Here is a 21,307-nt window from a genome sequence, read left to right as displayed (position 1 = left end):
TTCCTAGCCAGTCAGATAATAATCTGCCTTCCTGTTTTTGCTACCAAAGTGGATAATTTCACATTTATCCACATTTTATTGTATCTGCCGTGCATTTGCCTACTCACTCAGCTTGTCCAAATCACCCTGAAGCATCTCTGCATCCTCCTCACAGCTCACCCTCCCACCCAGCTTTGTGTCATCTGCAAATTTGGAGATAATACTATTAGCTCCCTCATCTAAATCATTAATATATATTGTGAATAGCTGGGGTCCCAGCACTGATCCCAGTGGTGCACCACTAGTCACTGCCTGCCATTCAGAAAAAGACCCTTTTATTCCTACTCTTTGTTTCCTGTCTGCCAACCAGTTTTCTATCCATCTCAATACACTACCCCCAATCCCATGTGCTTTAATCTTACACGCTAATCTCTTATGTGGGACTTTGTCGAAAGCCTTCTGAAAGTCCAAATAAACCACATCAACTGGCTCCCCCTCATCAACTCTACTAGTTACATTCTCAACAGGAATAAACAATTGTTGCAGTTCACTCATGTTCTATTTGAACGTTTGCCATTGCCTATCCACCGTCATCCCTTTAAGTAATGTTTCTCAATCCATCATAGCCAACTTGTCTCATACTATCATAGTTTCCTTTAAGATTCAGGACCCTAGTCTTAGAATCAGCTACATCACTCTCCATCTTGAATGAATAATTCTATCATATTATGGTCACTCATCCCCAACGGGCCTCGCACAACTAGATTGCCAATTATTCCTTTCTCATTACACAATACCCAGTCTAGGATGGCCTGTTCTCTAGTTGGTTCCTCAACTTATTGGTCCAGAAAACCATGTATACACTCCAGAAATTCTTCCTCTACGATATTGTTACTAATTTGATTTGCCCAATCTATATGCAGATTAAAGTCATCCATAATTACAGATGTTCCTTTATTGCATGCGTCTCTAATTTCCTGCTTAATGCCATTCCCAACATCACCACTACAGTTTGGGGGTCTATATACAACCCCCACTAACGTCTTTTGCCCCTTAGTGTTTTTCAGCTCTACCCATACAGATTCCACATCGTCGGAGCTAATGTCTTTCCTCATTATTGTGTTAATTTCCTCTTTAACTGGCAATGCAACTCCATCGCCTTTTCCTTTTTGTCTGTCCTTCCTAAATACTGAATACTCCTGGATGTTCAGTTCCAATTCCTGGTCACCCTGCAGCCATGTCTTTGTAATCCTGACTGTATCATACCTGTTTACATCTATTTGCACAGTTAATTCATCCACTTTATTGCGAATGCTCCTCACGTTAAGGCACAAAGCCTTAAGGCTTGTCTTTTTAACATTACTTGTCCTGTTCCCACTATTTTTCACTGAGGCCCTGTTTGATTCTTGTCCTTGATTTCTCTGCCTATCGCTTTTCTTATTCCCCCTTTCTGTCTTTTGCACTTGTCCTTGATTCCCCCTCCTCTGACTCCTTGCTTAAGTTCCCATCCCCCTGCCATTTTTGGTTTAAACCCTCCCCAACCACTCTAGCAAATATTCCCCCCAAGGACATGAGTCCCGGTCCTGCCCAGGTGTAACCCGTCTAGTTTGTACTGGTCCCACCTCCCCCAGAACTACAGACTGCAGTTCTGCGACTGCAGACTTTGAGTCTCCTTGTTGAAAAATACCATCTAAAGTGGCTCATCCAGTATAGATCTATTTGGTAACATCTCAGGCTGATTTTCTTTTGTAGTCTGGAACCTTAACCTACCTCATTAATCCCAGTGGTTCGTTCCCTGTAACTTTCACAGAGGTGTACGCTAGATAGCGGAAGTACTTGCTTGAAACCACTGGTCGGGCTTTTTCAGTTCTAATGACATAGTTGGGACTCTGATTGCAATTTAAAGTAACACATGGATGAAGCTTGCATCGTGAATGTTGTGCCCATGTTTTCTGGCACTCTGATATGGACCCATAAGGAGCAGAAATGTTTTCCTTAACTGTCAAAATACTGCAGGCCTTTACCAGTGATTGGCTGCATGTTGAGATCAGTGCAGACTACTTGGCCCCTTTGAGTGCCCAGGCAACTAGCAGCATGAGCCAGGCTTGGACCAATGCTGCAATCAGGTAAATGACATTTGTGTGCTGCCTGCTTCCATTGCCTGCTGGCACTGGCAGATTGCTAATTGTGACCCTCTGCCCAAAAATGGGCGATGAAGAATTTCTAGCCCAATGTTCTTTACTTCCTGCATCTTCTGTTGGGCTTCATTGGAACACTGTGGGAGGTTGAGGACCCAGAGAGTTCGGAGTGGAAGTGAGACAGAATTCGAATTCAAATGACAGAAATTTGGGGTCATGCTTGCGGACTGGATTGAGGTGTTCAGCAAAGTAATCACCCACTGTCGTGGAGACCACATCATGAGCAGGGAATGCAGTATACTAAATGGCATAAGTACATGTAAATCGCTGTTTCGTCTGGAAGAAGTGATTGTGGAAGGGAAGAAGTGAAAGGATAGGTGTTCTATCTCCTGTGCTTACACAGGAAGGTGCTGCAGGAAGGGAAGCGGGTGTTGGGAATGATTGAAGAGTGGACAAAATGTGTTTGTTGGGGGATGATCTGCTGAATGGGCTGTTGAGCTGGAAAAGGAACCCTATTGCAGTTCTGGGGGGAGGGGAAAAGGTGAAAGCAGAAGTGTAAAATGAAATGAACATGGTCAAGGACCCTGTCAACTATGGAGGAGAGGAATTCTACATTGAGGAAAAAGGAAGACATTTTGGTAGCACTAGTGTGGAAACTGGCATGATCAGAACAAATGAGATGGCGAATACTTGACTGCAGCTTCCCTAGGTCACTACTACTGATATTAAACATGCCAGATGTATTCAATTGCTGAGATAATCACTTAAGATTGGAAAGTATACTCATGTCAGTGCAGTGTCATAATTGAAGATAGGACTTTCAAATGCATCAAGTGAGTCTCCCCTGGTTGTCTGTCTGTATGAGGCTGCAAGTTAACTTGCAAAATGCAGAATATTGCCTCTTAGTGAAGGCAATCTCTGTTTTGCCATCTTTCTTCTAATCCTTCTGGAGAGGCTGAGGTGGTGGTGGACAGGATAAGCTCCTCTTCAATTCAAGCTGTTACTTGGTCCCCTCCCACCAGCCCCCCATTCCAGCGCTCATCAAATATTCAGCAGCTATATTTTTGAGGAATTTTATTGTTGAAGTTATTTGTTTTGCTCAGGTTCAAAACTGGAACAGTGATGTTCTTGTGAAACAGAAACCTGCACTTTGGAAGCCATCAGCCAAGTTGCTGTTTGTAAATCGATTCAGGGGCAAAAAGCATAAAAGTAACAATTCATCTGCAAAAGTTCTTAAGGATACCAGTAATTCTGTGGTCATAAATGATGCTAGAGTCCACATTCCACAAAAGGTAAGCTTTGTTACAATACTTCTTCGTTGTTTACATCTTGTTTGATAAATGATACATAACACACCAAACCCTTTAAGACAATCATGAATCCAAATATAGAATGGAACAAATTGCCCAACTCATGTGTTTTGCTTCCCTTCTACCTCCCCATTTCCAAATCTTGGCTGCATGGCCTCTCCTTAGGATGGGAAAAGTCAATAGAGGAGTCATTCATGAGGAAAAGCAAACAAAAAATGTACCTCAATGGAACATATTAAAGTGGCTTTGCTTGTAATAAATATGTTCCTACAGAACTAAATGATGTGTTCTCCTGAAGGGCCATTCATGTAATAAATGGATGTGCTTGGAAGCTAACAAGGTTTAAATGGATACCGATAAACTGATATAAAAGGTGCTGGAAATACTCAGCAGGTCTGGCAGTTTCTGTGGAGAGAGAAACAGAGTTAACGTTTCCAGTTGAATGTGACTCTTCTTCGGAAGGAAGATAGAAATGTGATGGGTTTTATGCTGTTGAGGGGTGGGTAGGAAGAGCTAAAGGGTAGAGGGAAGAAGAGAAATAACACACATGTCACAGAGCAAAACGCAAAGGGAGTGGTAAGGTTGCAATAAAGAAACAAAGCATTTGTGCAGAGTGAGTGTGAATAGCAGGATAATGAACATCTGTGTCTGAAAGTAGAAGCATGAAAAAACAAAATTAAGACCAGCACATGGCAAAAAAAACAATTAAAATGGTGGATAGAGTCCATGGTCTGAAATATTTGAACTCAATGCTGAGTCCAGAAGGCGGTAAAGTGCCCTAATCAGCTGTCCCTTGAGCTGGCATTGAGTTTCACTGATACATTGCAGCAGGTTGAGGACAGAAATGTGGGGGCGAGAGCGAGGTGGTGAATTAAAATGGCAAGCAACCAGAAGCTCAAGGCTACGCTGGGTTGGGGTGGGAGTGGGCGGTGGTGTGCTGAGTGGAGGTGTTCTGCAAAGTGGTCTGACTTGTGTAGAGCAGACTGCATTGTGAGCAGTGAATACGGTATATTAAATTGAAAGAAGTACAAGTAAATTGCTGCTTCACCTGGAAGGAGTATTTGATGTCTTGGACAATGAGAGAGGAGGTAAAAGGGCAGGTGTTACAACTCCTGCAATTGTATGGGAGGGGGACGAGGTGTTGGGAGTGATTGAGAAGTGGACCAGGTGTTGTGGAGGAAACAATACCTTTGGACTGCTGACAGGGGAGGGGAGGAAAGATTTGTTTGGTGTAGTGTCGTACTGGACATGGCAGAAATGATGGAGGATGATCCATTGAATGTGGAGGCTGGTGGGGTAGAAAGTGAGGACAAGGGGAACACGATAGCAGTTCGGGAAGGGAAGGGAAGAGAGATCAGAAATGTAGGAAATGGGTCAGACACGGTTCAGAGTCCTATCAACCATGGCTGGGGGTGTGGGAATCCTCAGTTGAGGGAAAAGGAGGACATATTTGAAGTGTTATTGTGGAGGTTTGAGAATCAGAATAGATGTGATGGAGGCAGAGGAACTGGGAGAATGCTTTTGGGTGTTTTTATTTCAGATTTACAGCATGTGCAGTATTTTGCTTTTATTTTAGTACATAATACATAGGTACTTGGTTATACAAATAAATCAGGCTGGTTTTGGACAACATACATCAGCTCTAAAGATTGTTTGTTGCCATACCTTGGTAATTCAAGGATCATCCCAATGACCAGGAGTCAGACTGCCCCTGCTCCATAAAGAGGAGTGTCCGTCATTCGAATCCAAAGGCCTTGGAGTCATGGTCCCCCACCTGACAGGACTGTTATGCTGGTACCTGAATCTAACTTACAATATGTTAGATGAGCATTTACCAGGATTTCAGCATTCCAAAATGAGGAAACACATTCCTTGATCTCACCCAAGAAGCATAGCTGTGTGCTACCTTGGTTTTCAGTCTTGTTCTCGTGGATTACCTTTGGGATGTCTGTTGTGTTGGGGTTTTGACTTGCACAATTTAGCAGTGTCACTGTCGGTTGTAATGGAAGCATTGGGCAGTGCTCGCAGGATTCTGATTTTTCCTGATGAGGGCGCTTCACAACCAGCGATGGCAAAGTCGCTCTGCTGGGCAAGCTGGACTGAGGGTTGGTTTCCACCCCAAGTAGTGTTCTCTCTCCTTAAAATGGTCCTGTGTTGTTCATATAACTCAAAGTCTAATTAGCTGCATTACTTTGTCTAGGGTAAGATCATTCTTAGCTTGTAGGAGATAGAATCATGTTGGGTGTTGAATCTCTGATGAGCTTAGACTTTAAATTGCCATATTCACATCGTTCTGTCAGCCTGTAGAGATCGTTTATGAAGGAATTGACAGGTTCTCCGGGTAGCTGGATTCTCCTATTAAATTTGGTTCTCTCCAATATTTTGTTGGATCTCGGGATGGAATAAAAGTTGAAGGATTTTAAAACATCCTCCAATTTGGTAGGGCAGTTAGAGATGGGCAATAAATGCTGGCCTAGCCAGTAATGTCCACATCCAACAAATTAATTAAAAAAATGACCCATTGATAGCTTGTCATTCAATAATGTCATCTTTAATTGTAAAGAAGTGAAATGACTTGTTCTGCTTCTGATTTTTTTTAATTAGACCTACAGCAATGCTGTATCTTAAAAATCTTTTTCTCCAAAGACTCCAATTCTGTGACTGGTCTGAGCCATGGGTGAATCCAATGGAGATGGAAGCGTGGAACTGTGATCAGCTTTGAAGATTTTTTTAAAAATGTTGGAATATATTTTCCCTGATGTGTATATAATAGATTGTGGATAACTGTCATGTAGAACTTTCTAAATGCAGTGATTATTTTAAATACAATTTACAATATTTGTTTTCAGAGAATCAATTCCAGTATGCTGGGAGATGAAGGATTTTTTGACTTGTTGAGTCGGTTCCAGAGCAATCGGATGGATGATCAACGATGCTCATTCACAAAGAGTCAGAATAGGCTGACAAGGGCTGCACCAGTCTCATCAACCCCACCTAATACATTAGGTAAGTATTTTTTGAATTTTCCTGACTAAGTAGGAATTACATTCTCTATTGCACCCATATATCATATCATATACCCTTTAGTTTAAATTTCTTATAGGCATTTTTACTTTTATTTTGCTCACATTTTTGGCCAGTTCTTTGGCTAAATGGGGTTTCTAGTACTTTTTGCTGGAACCAGTCTTGCTAACAAGCTATTCCTTAGCAGAATGTGTGTCATTACAGAATCCCTCTATTTATACTGCTTGAAGGAAAGAGGCAAAGAATAGAGGGATGTCGAACAAGTTGGACTCCATCTTCATTCGAATCTAACAGACTTTGCACTCCCACCCATAATAATAGTCATGTGTGGCATTACCTAACAATGTTATTTGAATGCACAGATTCACTGTGGAGACTATGTTAGGAGTTGTAAGATGCTGCAAACTGATCTGCAGTCAAATTCCAGAGTAGGAATGGCACTGCCAGTAGCTGACGTTACTTCAGCAGAAGAGTGCTATGTTTTTTGATTAGTCAGGATTTCACAAAGTCCAAAGCTTCAGTGACTGCATGAGTGTAAGCTGATGCATAAAGTGGTGCTACATGTCTTTAACCTTGAGCTACTTACTTCCATCATTGAGCAATTGGCCTATTGCCATTAGCGCAAACAGCAGAACATCCAGTCCTCAATGCTAGTAACCTGTGGTTTTGAAGGCCAACCTCCAGCAGAACTCCCATGCATACTTTAGTCCCAGGACTTTCTGTTACCAACCTACACCAAAGTTCTTTGGACTTCAAAGTGCAGTGGGTCCCTACAGAGAGGGAACATGCACACTCCACCATGCAAACAAACTATTCTTCTGTGTTTATCATAGCTTGGTTGAAAGACCTTTTAAAAATGGTGTGTTTTCATGTTGAAGGAACTTGATCGAAAAACAGTTAATGTCCACTTATTAGATTTTCACCGATCTTGATAAGTGATATTCTTATTAGACCTGTGACCTTTTCAAGCTCACGTAAGTAACTCAACTTCATCATTTGAGCCTGAAAGGCCATTGGAGCCTGAAAGGCCATTGTTTGCTTAGCAAACAGAAAGGCATCCAGCAGGGATGGAATTCTAGTTAGACTGCTATAGCATGGAATGTCCCATCTCCTGCAACAACTTCATGACTTCCTCCTTCCTTGTTGGAGGGGAGGATCTGTTCCACAGGACATATTTGATGCAAAAATCATCATGTTATACAAAACAAAGGTGACAAAGGAAACTTCAGAAACTACAGAGGCATCTAATTGGGAAGGCCTTTGCTAGCGTCATGCTTAAATTTGTAGTCCAAATGTATCCAGAAGCACAATGTGGTTTCCATGCTGGCAGATCTACAGCGGACATGATCTTCTCTATACGCCAGTTGCAAGCGAAGTGCAAGGAACAGGATGTACCTCTTTATCTTGCTTTTGTAGAACTCATTAAAGCATTCAACACTATCAGCAGGACAGGACTCTACAAGATTTTGGAGAAAGCTGGCTGTCCACCAAAGCACCTCAGTCTCATCTCTCCTTTCATGACAGCAAAAACTGTATGGTACAGTTTGATGGCATCACTTCCAGCATCTCAGGGCAAGAAATGGAGTGAAACAGGGCTGTGCATGTGCTTCCACCTTATTTTGGTATTTTCTTCTCCGTGCTCCTGACCGTTGCCTTTCCTGCACTTATGGAAGTTTACCTAGATACTAGGGTCAGACAGCAAGCTCTACATTCTGTCCAGAGTGAAAGTGAAGACAAAAATACAGCATGTCGTGATCAGAGAACTCCTCTATTCTTACGATGCTGTGCTAGCCACTTGCATGAGCTCAGCTACAAAGACTATTGGATTATTTCTCCCATGCCTGTAACTTGTGTTCTCACAATAAGTGTTATGGGACAGCATGTCACATCTCCATCCTTGATCACATTAAACAACACCCTGCTGGAAGTGGTTGGCAAATTCTGTTACCTTGGGTCCATGGTGATGCAGAACTTGACACATGCACAGGAAAGAAGCTACCACTGTGACCAGCTCCTGAATCTTGCATGGAAAAACAAGATGAGGACAAGATGCTAGTTTATGAGGCCTGTGTTCTCAGCACCTTTGCAGCTAACAATAAAAGAAGCCTAACAATTTTCATCTTCGTTGTTTGCAGTGTAATCTTTACATCTTATGGAAGGACCAAATCATAAATGCAACAGTCCTCTCAAGGACACATCTCCCAAGTATGCTAATGCTCATCAAGTGGAGGTGTCTTTGCTGGAGTGGGCACTATTGCAAGATGAAAGACTGACACATTCTCAAAGATTTTCTGTGTGGCGAGGTAACCGGAGCCAGAAGACCAGCAGGACACCCAAAGCTCCACGTCATTGATGTTTGCAAATGTGACATGAAGGCCCTAAATGTTGATTTTCACACCTGGGAGATACTAGCCAATGACAAGAGGGAAATAGCAACATCACCTGTGGGCTGGCATGTGCCACCATGCGATCAGTGGCGACAGCAGCTTGGCAACAAGCCCCAACACTAAAGGCAATAACCCACGAGGACACCTGATAACCACCTTCTGCTTGGAACTTGTAGCAGAACTTGCCTCTCACGGATTGGTCTTTTCAGCCATCAGTGAAGGTGCACCATATGAAACTATCTCATCCTCAACGGCTTTGCTGCATGTTCATCACCTTGCATAGATGGAAGGATGTTGATTCGCTTATTAGATTGGTGTCTTTTCAAAATGGTCTTGAGTTTACTATAACATTAAATTAAGTTAATATTTTCCCTGAATTTAGAAAGCACTTCTAAATGGGGATTACTTGATAAAAGCTGTCTTGCTTTACTGCAGTTCAGATTTGTTCTGTAACAATACTGTTGCTACATAATAGGTCAAGGTGACTGGCTCTATAACCTAATTTCAAACCTGACATGGGAAAAGAGTGTAGTTTGTAGTTTTTGTGTTTAAAATAATTACATCTTCAATATGTTTTCCCATTCCTACTTCAGTAGCCTCACCACAGACAGATGAGTTTTTGGATCTGCTTGCAAGTTCTCAGAGCCGTCGATTAGATGATCAGCGTGCAAGCATTAGTAATCTTCCAGGCTTGCGGCTTAACCAGCATAATAGCCACTCTATTCTTAGTCACCTGATCACCAGTGGTGGCAGCAAGGAGCCAGACGATTCTTTCTTTGATATGCTAGTAAAATGTCAGGTAAGTCAAATTTTTATAACTTGCATCTTTATTAACTTCATTTTTTAAAATACGTGAAGTTTCTGAATGTGAAATTCTACTCTGTTGCAACAGCTGTCAACAGATATAGTAAAATGAGACACTAAGTGGAAGTGATTTAGGACCCAGAGCAAGAAAACACTGAGGATTGAGAGACACGACTGCACTACTAGAGTTGGTGATGAAGCAGAGATCACGTCCGCGTTTTAAAATAAGTTAGATAGGTAGTTGAAGAAATAGGGGAATAAAGGAATATAATGGGTACATCAGATTAGGACTGCAGATCATATGGAGAATAAATACTTACATGGCCTGTTTACATATGAGCATACGAATTAGGAGCTGGAGTAGGCCATTTGGCCCAGTGACTCTGTTGCGTTATTTGATGAAATGGTTGGTGTGAGTGTGGCCTCAACTTTACTTTCCTGTCTACCCTCTCTAAGCTGTGACTCCTTGTTAATCAAGAATCTATCTATCTTGGTCTTAAAAATTTTCAACAACCCTGCCTCCACTGCATTTCTCCTCGTGTCCATCTTAAATGGGAGACCCCTAATTTTTAAACTGTGTCCTTGAGTTCTAGTATCTCCCACAGAGGGAAACATTATCCTCTCTGCATCGACCCTGTCAAGTCCCTGAGGATCTTATGTTTTAATAAGATCCCCTCTTATTCTTCTAAACTCCAATGGGTCTAGGCCCAACCTGCTCAACCTTTCCTCATAAGATAGCTCATTCATCCCAGAAATCAGTTGACTGAACGTTCTAAACTTTGAACTGCTTCTAATGCAATTATATATGCCCTAAGTAAGGATACCAAAACTGTACACAGTACTCTAGATGTGGTCTCACCAACGACTGGTTGGTACGACTGTAATAGAACTTCCCTACTTTTAAACTCTCTTCCCCTTACAATAAGTGCCAACATTTCATTTATCTTCCTAATCACTTGCGGTACCTGCATACCAAGTTTTTGTGATTTGTGTACCAGGACAAACAGATCCCTCTGTACTTTAGAGTTCTGCAAAATCTCTCCATTCAAATAATATATTGCTTTACTGTTCTTCTTGCCAAAGTGGACAAGTTCACATTTTCCTACGTTTGTACTCCAACTGCCAAAATTCGTGCTTACTTCATCTATCTTTATCCCTTTGCGGACCACTTATGTCCTCTTCAGAACCTACTTTCCTATCTTTGTGTCATCAACAAATTTGGCAACCAAATTTTCCAAGTTGTTGATATAGATTGTAAGGAATTGAGCCCTGGCTCTGATCCCTTTGGCACTTCACTTGCCAACCTAAAAATGACCCACTTATCCCTGCCCTATGCTTCCTGTTAGCTAACCATTCCTCTATCTATGCTAATATGTTACCCCATACATCATGAGCTCTTACCTTGTGAAGTAACCTTTGATTTGGCACCTTATCAAATGCCTTTTGGAAATCGATGTACACCACATCTATAGGTTCCCCTTTACCCGTGTTGCTTGTTACTTCCTCAAAGAACTCGAAGAAATTAGTCAAGCACAATTTCCCTTCCACAAAACCGTTGACTCTGCTTGATTTCATTAAGATTTTCTAATTGCCCTTCCATAACATGCTTAGTAATAGATTCTAGCATTTTCCCTTTGTCAGATGTGAGGGTGACTAGCATGTAGTTTCCTGTCACCCTCCTTTTCTTGAATAGAGGAGTTATATTCACTATTTTCCAATCCAATCTGACCTTTCCAGATCTAGGTAATACTGGAAAATTACAGCCAATACATCTACTGTCTCTGCAGCCACTTCTTTGAAGACTCTAGGATGCTGATCATCAGGCCCCGGGGGCTTGTTAGACTTTAGTTCTAATAGTTTTCTCAGTACCTTTTCCCTGGTGATTGTAATTGTTTTGAGTTCCTTTTTCCCTTTCACCTCTTGATTTACATGTATTTCTGGGATGTTATTTGTGCTGTCACAGAAGACAGACACAAAATATTTGTTCATACTCCCACAGTTTCCTCATTTTCCATTATTAATTCCCCATCCTCACTCTCTAGAGGACAAATGCTCCCTTTGATTACTTTTTTCCATTTTAAGTACTTGTAGAAACTCTTACCATCTGTTTTTATATTTCTAGCTAGTTTTCTCTCATACTATAACTACTCCCTTTTTTTGTTAGTCATTATTTACTGGTTTTCAACTCCTTTCCAATTTTCCACCACTAATTTTCACAGAACTGTTTTTTCAATTTCGTACTACCTTTAACTTCCTTTGTTAGCCACGGATGGTGCATTCTTCTGCTAGAGTCTTTCTTTCTCACTGGAATGTATCTTTGCTCAGTTTTATGAAATATCTCCTTAAATAGAAGATACTTCATATCTCCTATTCATGTCCTAGGCCCAACCATCTTCAGCTGCTTCATCAATGATCTTCCTTCTATCATAAGGTCAGAAGTGGGGATGTTTGCTGAATGATGCACAATGTTCAGCACCATTTGCGACTCCTCCAATACTGAAGCAGTCCATGTCCAAATGCAGCAAGACCTGGACAATATCCAGGCTGACAACTGGCAAGTAACATTCATGCAATACAAGTGCCAGGCAACACTATTTCCAACAAGAGAGAATCTAACCATTGCCTCTTGGCATTACCATTGCTGAATCCCCCAATATCAACATCGTGGAGGTTATCATGGACCAGAAACTGAGCTGGACTAACCATATAAATACTGTGGCTACAAGAGCAGGTCAGAGACTAGGAATCCTCCGGCGAGTAGTTCTCTTCCTGACTCTCCAAAGCCTGTCCACCATCTACAGGACACAAGTTAAGGATATGATGAAATACTCTCCACTTATCTGGATGAGTGCAGCTCCAACAACACTCAAAAAGCTTGACACCATCCAGGACAAAGCAGCCTGCTTGATTGGCACCCCATCCACAAACATTCATTCCCTTCTCCACTGGTGCACAGTGGCAGCGGTGTCTACCATCTATGAGATGCACTACAGGAACTCACCAAGGCTCCTTAGACAGCACCTTCCAAACCCACGTCCACTATCATCTGGAAGGACAAGGGCAGGAGTTCCATTGGAACATCACCACCCGGAAGTTCCCCTCTAAGCCACTCACTACCCTGAATTGGAAATATATTGCTGTTCCTTCACTGTCACCATATCAAAATCCTGGAACTCCTGCTCTAACTGCACTGTGGGTGTACCTACACCACATGGACTGCAGCGGTTCAAGAAGGCAGCTCGCCGCCACCTTCTCAAGGGCAGTTAGGGATGGGCAATAAATGCTGACCTAGCCAGTGACGTCCACATCCCGTATGTAAGCATTCTGACTGGTAGTACTTGCAAAACCTGTTTAGCATGTACTGTTTGGTTCTAGAGAAAATAACTAACACCTGAAGATTTGCCTTCTTTGGAACATTTAGAAATATATCAAAATTTAGCCATTCAGTCCATTGTGTCTGTGCCAGCCTCAAAATGTTACAGTCTAATCCCACCTTCCAGCTCTTGGGCTGTAGCCTTGTAGGTTATGGCATTTCAGTTGTATATCTAAGCATTTTTAAAATGCAGTGAGTGTTTCTGCCTCTTTCAGGCAGTGTGTTCCAGACCCCCATCACCTTCTGGTTAGAAAGTATTTACGCCAATTCTGCTTAATCGTTAGAGCAATTACTTTAAATCTATGCTGCTGGTTACTGATGTCTTTGTAATGGAAATAGGTCCTTCCAATTCACTCTATCTAGGCTCCTCATAATTTTATATACCTCAATTAAATTGCCCCTCAGCCCCCTCTGTTCCAGAGAAAATGAGCCTGGCCTATCCAATCTTTGGTCATAGCTAAAATTCTCCATCAGTGACAATTTTGTAAATCTCCTCTGCCCTTTCTAGTGCAATCATGTTTTACCTGCAAAGCGGTGACCAGGATTATTATATACAGTACTCTATGCTGGAACCATATAAAACATTTGTTAGACTACAGCTAATCTCCCTGCTCTTATACTGGGCAAGGGAAAATTAAAAGGAATTTACCCTATACTCCTTTCTTCACCACCTCATCTATCTGGCCTGCTATCTTCAGGGATCTGTGGACTTGCATTCCAAGGATCCTGTTTCTTCACACTTCTCCGTGTCCTACATACATTGTGTGTTCCCTTACCTTGTTTGCCCTCCCCTGCCTAAATGCATTGCATCTCACTTCTCCAGATTGAATTCAGTTTGCCATTTTACTTCCCACTTGACCAGTTAATTAATATTTTCCTGCAATCTACAGCTTTCTTTCTCACTTCAACCACATGGCCAATTTTCATACCATCTGAAAACTTCTTAATCATGGTCCCATTTAAGTCTAAATCATTGATGTATACCATGAACAGTAAGGGATCCATAGTACTGAGCCCTGCAGAATCCCACTGGAAACAGCCTTTCAGACACACAAACGCCTGTCGACCATCACCCTTTGCTCTCTGCCACTGAGCAAATTTTGGAACCAAATTGACACTTTACCATGCATCCCATGAGCTTTTACATTTCTGACCAGTCTGTCGTGTGGGACCTTGTCAAAAACTTTGCTAACATACATGTAGACTATATTAAATATGCTACCCTCATCAACCCCTCTTACCATGTACCTGTGTTACCACCTCAAAGAAATTGAATCAGGAGAGTCAGAAGGGACCTTTTTTTAACAAATTCATGATGATCGACCTTGATTGATCTGTGCCTTTCTAAATGACAAATTGCCTACTATTGAGGTTAGAATGACTGACCTGTAATTACTCAGGCTGTCCCTTCCTCTATTTTTAAACTGAGTTAGCAGCTCTCCAGTTCTTTGGCATCATGCCATTCCAGAGAGGACTGGAAAATGATGGTCAGAGCCACTGCTATTCTTCCCTTGCTGCTTTTCACAGCTTGAGATGCATTTTATCTAGGCCTGCTGATTTTATCCACTTTCAAGAATGAAACACCTTGATATTCCTTCCCTCATTGTAGTTATAAAAGAGTAAACAATGCCTGCTTCGCCCCCCCCCGCCCCTCTGAGAACGGAGGTAATTTTCATTATTAAGAACCATACCAACCTCTTGTGCCTCTACACACAAGTTACCCTTTTGGTTTCTAATTGACCCTAATCTTAACTTACTTATCCTTTTGCTTTTTATGGATTTATAAAACGTCTTTGAGTTTTCCTTGATTCTACATGCCAATATTTTTTATGCCCTCTTTGCTTTCTTAAATGTCACTCCTGCACTTTCTATACTTGTAGGCTTTCTACAATATTGAGCTTTTGGCATCTGACACATTAGTTTCTTTTTGCCTTATCTTACTCTGCATACCCTGACATCTGGCTGGGGGTAGATGTTGGGGGGATTGTGTGGGATCAATATTTGGGAGTCCCAATCTTTCTCTTTGTGGGAATATTTGTCTTGAACCCTTTATCTCCTGCCTGAATGCTTCCCACAGCTCCGACACTGATTTACTTTCAAGTAGCTGTTTCTGGTTCACTTTTTTTTTGCCAATTCACAACTCAATTTAGTAAAATTGGCCTTTTCCCCAATTTAACATTTTTATTTTATTTATTCTTAGTCCATCTTTATCCTTCTCCATATAAATCTATTTGAATTATGATGCTGCCATTGATGCCCTTTACATTTGTCTAGCCTTATTCCCAAAAACTAAATCCAGAACTGCCTTTTCTCTTATTGGGCTTGCTATGTAGTGGCTAAAAAAAAGTTTTTCCAAATGAATTATAAGAATTTAGTGCCCTTTTACACTGATTTTATCCCAGTTAGTACTAGCTAATTGAAACCCCCAATTACTGCTGTATTGTTTCTGTATGTCTCAGCAATTTGCCTACATATTTGCTCCTCTTATTTCCCTCTGACTATTTTTTTGGGGGTCTATAGTACACTCCGGGCAGTTCAACCATCTGGCCTCATATGATGATCCTTCTGGCACATCATTACTCCTCACAGCTGATTTTGTTTAATTCCTCCTCTCCTATCTGTCTGGAAACAGGAATGTTGAGCTGCCATTCCTGTCCTTCTTTAAGCTACATTTCTGCCATTATCTACTGCGTGTCTACCTGTGCCCTTAGTCTAGTGAATAAGGCAATTAAGCCGATTGCGTTGAATTATATAACTAATCACCGAACAACTCCTTTATTATCTATATTCTAGTTTTTGTTTCCTTGACTTTCCATATTTGGTTACTAATTTTTCATTTCCAGCTTCACTTCTCTCCCGTCTGAATCTATGCTCAGGTTCCCATGCCCCTGTCAAGCTGGAGGAGCTAGCTCCTCTCCAACGTCTCAAGCAAAACTTCCTACCATAATATCCCAATTCTGCTGAGGTGCAACCACCACCCCCAGAACCATTCCCAATGCCCCAGGAATCTAAAGCTCTCCCTTCTCCTCCATCTCTCTAGCCACACTGTCTTCAGCTGCAGTGTGCTCCTAATTCCGTACTCAGCACATGGCACTGAGAGTAATCCAAAGATTACTAGCTGTTGAGACCCTAACGCCCTAAAATTACTTCCAAGACATCATCCCTCTTTCTACCTATATGGACCATGACCTCTGGATTCCTTTCCCCTCGGAGAATGTTCTGTAGCCATTTGGTGACATTCTTTCCCTGGCACCAGGGAGACAATGTACGCTCCTGGAATGTCATCTGTGGCCACAGAATCACCTGTCTACTTCCCTAACTATTGAATCTCTGATCACTATTGCTTTCCTCACCTTCCTCCTCTCTCTTCTTCCCACACCACCACCCTGCACAGCTAAGCTACTCATGGTGCTATAGCCTTGGTTCTGATTGTATTCTCCAGAGGAATCATCAAATTTCCAGATAGAAAACAGAGTGTAGGAATAAACAGGTGATTCTCAGGTTGGCAGGCTCAAAGATCAGTACTTGAACCCAGCTGTTCACATTCTGTATCAATGATTTGGATGTGGGGACCAAATGTAATATTTCCAAATTGTAGGTGATACAAAACTAGGTGGGAATGTGTGTTGTGAAGAGGTTGCAAAGAAGCTTCAAGGGAAGTTGTACAGGCTTAGTGAGTGGGTAAGCAGAAGAACTATAATGTGGATAAATGTGAGGTTATCCACTTTGGTAGGAGGAATGGAGGTGCAGAGTATTTCTTAAATAGTGAGAGATTGGGAAGTGTTATGTTCAAAGGTACCTGGGTGTCCTTGTTCATGAGTCACTGAAAGCTAACATGCAGGTGCAGCAAGCAATTAGGAAGGCATTGGTGTGTTGGCCTTTGCCGCCAGAGGATTTTGAGTACAGCAGTGAAGATGTCTAGCTTGAATTGTTTAGAACCTTTGGTTAGATTGCACCTGGCTGGAGTATTCTGTACAGTACTGGTCTCCAAGGAAGGGTATACTTGCCTTAGGAGTGCAGCAGAGGTTCACCAGACTGATTCCTGGGATGGCGAGACTGTCCTTCGAGGAGAGATTGAGGAAACTGGACCTGTATTCTCTTGAGTTTAGAAGAATGAGGTGATCTCATTGAAACTTACAAAATTCTTAAGAGGCTGGATCTGGCAGATGCAGAAAGGATGTTTCCCCTGGTTGGAGATGAGACATTTCCTCACTCTGAGGGTCATGAATCTTTGGAATTCTCTACCCCAGAAGGCTGTGGAAGTTCAGTCACTGAGTATGTTCAAGTCAGAGATAGATTTCTTAATACTAATGACATCAAGGGATATGAGATAGTGTGGAAAAATGGCATTGAGGTAGACAATCAGCCATGATGTACTTGAATGGTGGAGCAGGCTTGAGGCTGAATCGCTGTCCACTGCTCCTATGTTCCGATGCTCTCTAAATGATATTCAGTTTTGGTGAGGATGAAGTGCAGGTGCCATAAGAACATGATAACTAGGAGCTGGAATAGGCAATTCAGCCCCTTGAGCCTGCCCTGCCACCATTCATTACGATCATGGCTGATCTCATTTCGGCCTCAACTCCAATTTCCCACCCTCTCCCCATAACCTTTCAACCCATTACTAATTAAAAATCTGTCTATCTCCTTAAATTTATTCAGTGTCCCGGCATCCACTGCACTCTGAAGTAGTGAATTCCTCAGATTCACGACCCTTTTGAGAAAAGTAATTCCTCCTAATCTCTGATTTAAATCTACTACCCCCTAGCCTAAAACTATGGCCTCCCATTCTAGAATGCCCCAGAAGGGGAAACATCCACTCCACGTCTACTTTGTCTATCCCCTTTAGCATCTTATATACCTCAATTAGATCTCCTCTCACCTTTCTAAACTCTAGCGAGTATAGGCCTAAACTGCTCAATCTCTCCTCATAAGACAAGCCCCGCATCTCTGGAATCAATCTAGTGAACCTCCTCTGAACCGCCTCCAGTGCAATTACATCCTTACTCAAGTAAGGGGAGCAAAACTGTGCACAGTACTCCAGGTGCGGTCTCACCAATGCCTTGTACAGTTGCAACAATACTTCCCTATTTCCAGAATCCAGGGAATTTTGGAATATTATAGCCAATGCATCCACTATCTCCACTGCCACTTCCTTTAAGACCCTGGGATGTAGGCCATCAAGTCCTGGGGACTTGTCACCCTTTAATCCCAATAGTTTGCTCAGTACTTTTTCTCTAGTGTTGATGATTGTTCTAAGTCCTCCTTCTCTATATCCTCTGCACTGCCTGTTACTATTGGGGTGGTACTAGTGTCCTCCACTGTGAAAACTGAGGCAAAATATTGATTAAGCGTCATTGCCATTTCTGCGTTCCCCACTATTAACTCCCCAGTCTCGTCCTCCAAGGGACCAACATTCACATAAGCTACTCTCTTTCCTTTTTATATGTCCCCTGGGTATTACCTGCCAAATCATCCTTGACTGTCTGGCAGTCAGCAGTTCCCTCTCTACCTGCACACCCTTGAGCTGTGGGATGACCACTTCCAGAAATTTGCTACCCATGTAGCTGTCATCCATGTGGATGCACTGCAATGATGCCAGCTGCTGCTTAAGATCCTCCAGCTGAAACTTTCTGCTAATGTGGTTGTCCAGGACATGGGATGTTTTCCTGGTGTTCACCGAGACTGAGGTGTCCTGCCTTGCCTCTTATTTATTGGATTACAATCTAAACCTGCCAGAAATAAAACTTATTTAAAACTTAGCATGCCTGCAAGTTATTAGATCACTATTTCTTTCCCGAGCTGAGAGAGGAAAAAAAGACAATGATAATACCCACCAAACAGAAATCTAATTATCCTGTGGCATCACTCCTTGATTTGTAGTTGCAATTGTGTGTAAGTTCACATTATTTTGCCGACTTATATTTATTCTTTTTCCCCTGACTTGCAACAGACGTTTGTCAATATTTTGATTTGATCCGCTGCTTTAAAAAAAATTGAAAAATGTAACAATATGAAGCTGTGCTAAAATTCATATTATGGGTTTTTAATTTCAAACAAAAATATTCTGTAATGTTAGCTTTGCTCAACAAGTGGTTTAAATAACAAACTTCAGAGTAGAACATCCTTCATTGTAAGTGACTTAAATTTTTAGTTTCTTCAAATAACATTAAAAAAAAAATTTTAGTATCTTTAATCGCTTGTATTTTTTTCAGGGTTCCAGGCTAGATGATCAGAGATGTGCACCACCACAGCCTGTACGTAAATGTATTACTGTTCCTGATGAAGATTTCTTCAGCCTAATCCTGCGATCTCAGGCCAAACGGATGAATGAACAACGCGTCGCACTTCCCTCAAATGTGAAGGAACAAAAGAGGGACCTCTCCCATTGAACTGAATAAACATGTTTACTTATAATTTAAAAACTAATTATTCCAGGGAAATTGAAATTAATGGCTTGGATTTGGTAAAATTCACACTGCAATTTGGAATGAAGACAGTCTTGTCTTCTAAGGTTCTCTTGTCCACAAGCGTACATTGCTCTTAAGTTTTTTCATTGTTCAGTTCCAAATTTTAAAGGAATTTGAATGATTTGGAAAAGTAGTAAAATGGGAACAATGTCAATCAATTCATATATAAACTGGTCAAAGGATATGCCAATGGTCTATATTTTTTAAACTGAGAACTTTCTTTTATCACCGATCTAATGATGATCGTTACAGGTGAAGGATCATCCTGATTTTTTTTTACATGTTAGATCAACAAATATTGACAGCTAAATTCATTTTTACCAAATATTTAGATTTCTGTAAGCAGCAAAAAATTGCAACTGCCTTCATTTAAAAAAAAACAATTTGAAAGATGAGCATTACCCATTTCGGGCTTTTAGTTTTAGCTAATTTTTGACATTTAATTACTACATGAAATCATTGGTATTTATAACAGAACTACTTTCTGATGTAAAAAATACTTGTAACCTTATTAATGTATTCTATTGCCAGTCTTGTGTTGATTTTCTCTCTTGCAGTTTAATGAAGAGGTTTTCAAAGTAGATATAATTTGTGGATTTTTTTTTGTAACTGCTGCTGTAAAAAAATGCTTTTACTTCTTGTTTGCAAATCCAGTACTGAACATTTATAACTTGTTTTACATATATTTGTTTTTGTGGTTGGGGTCAGTTTTTTGAGTTTTCATATTTACGTTTAAGGCTCCAAATCTATTTTCAAGTCATTCGTTCTGTCTTTCCCTAAGGTAAAAAGATATGTACATATTTTCTATAGTACAGTTGTAAAAGGATTAAACAAAAATATTTCTCAATCTTGTGGAAAAACTTGACTATTCTGCATAATTTAACAGGACTTATTTTTCAAATTCAGATCTCAAGATAAAAAGCAATATAACTAGGCATGTTGAAGAATTGTTTTCCTACTACAGCTATACAGCATTTCACATTTTGGTTTACTTTTACTTTACTTTTATCTCGAAGTTAGAAATGCAATTTTGGGGTTAGTAATGTTTCCTAATAACAAAATTTATTTTTAAAATCTTCATAGCTTTTATGACAATACCTCAATCTTGGCATGTCAATGTCTTATTTCATCAAACTACTGAAGTGAGATAGACAGGCATTGTATAGTTTGATTTTTGTTTTTGATAAAAGGATTCCAGGCAGCTCGGCAAAAGGAGCAATGTGTTCTATTCATTATTGGTCAATATAAAACACTGAATTAATGGTAGAATTGAGTACTTCATTACATTTTTTATATTTTTGGGTAGGCAAGGACTACAGGTTAATTTTTCTTAAGTGTTGATCACTATTGTCTTTTAGTGCAACTACTAGATATCAGTCGTGTTTTTTTGCAATGATGTGTGTTGTGGAATCATGACTTCATAATGTATTTTTATTACACATGTAATATTAAAGTATGCTGCCTCCAAATTTGAATTCTGTCACACCTGTTTAAGGAATTGGATAAACAATAAAATTACTTAGTATGTTTTCAGTGAAGAAAATATGAAAGATTGTTGTGAGTATTTTAATATAATATTTTGGACTGTGTACAGAAAATACAAGTTAGGAGCAGGATTTTTAAAAGGGAGAACAGGAATGGAAAGCTAGCGGTATATCTACACATTGTTCCAGAAAGCATGGCAGGTTGAGAAATTGGGTAAAAGGCAGGTGGGATCCTAAGCTTTGAAAATTTGCCCTCTGCCTCTTCTATAATCACTCATGGGGGGGTGGTGGTTGGTGAGCTTGGGTGTGGGTGGGCCCAGAAAATCACTGTCATTGGC

At 40.9% G+C, this 21,307-nt stretch overlaps 1 protein-coding gene across 2 annotated transcripts in view; it reads left to right on the top strand.

Moving 5' to 3' along the window:
* gpsm2 (G protein signaling modulator 2) overlaps positions 1-21,020 on the top strand; it is an 83,635-nt gene extending 62,615 nt beyond the window's left edge. For both annotated transcript variants that reach the window (XM_041208832.1, XM_041208833.1), the window contains exons 12-15: positions 3,221-3,409; positions 6,277-6,433; positions 9,432-9,637; positions 19,231-21,020. In XM_041208832.1, coding sequence (XP_041064766.1) covers positions 3,221-3,409; positions 6,277-6,433; positions 9,432-9,637; positions 19,231-19,407 — 729 coding nt within the window. In that variant the 3' untranslated portion in view covers positions 19,408-21,020. The remainder of the gene's footprint in view (positions 1-3,220; positions 3,410-6,276; positions 6,434-9,431; positions 9,638-19,230) is intronic.
* Positions 21,021-21,307: the final 287 nt, after the last annotated feature.

Source organism: Carcharodon carcharias, chromosome 16 (genome assembly GCF_017639515.1).
Source record: "Carcharodon carcharias isolate sCarCar2 chromosome 16, sCarCar2.pri, whole genome shotgun sequence".
Lineage (NCBI taxonomy): Eukaryota > Metazoa > Chordata > Chondrichthyes > Lamniformes > Lamnidae > Carcharodon > Carcharodon carcharias.
This window is presented reverse-complemented; position numbering and strand designations above follow the sequence as displayed.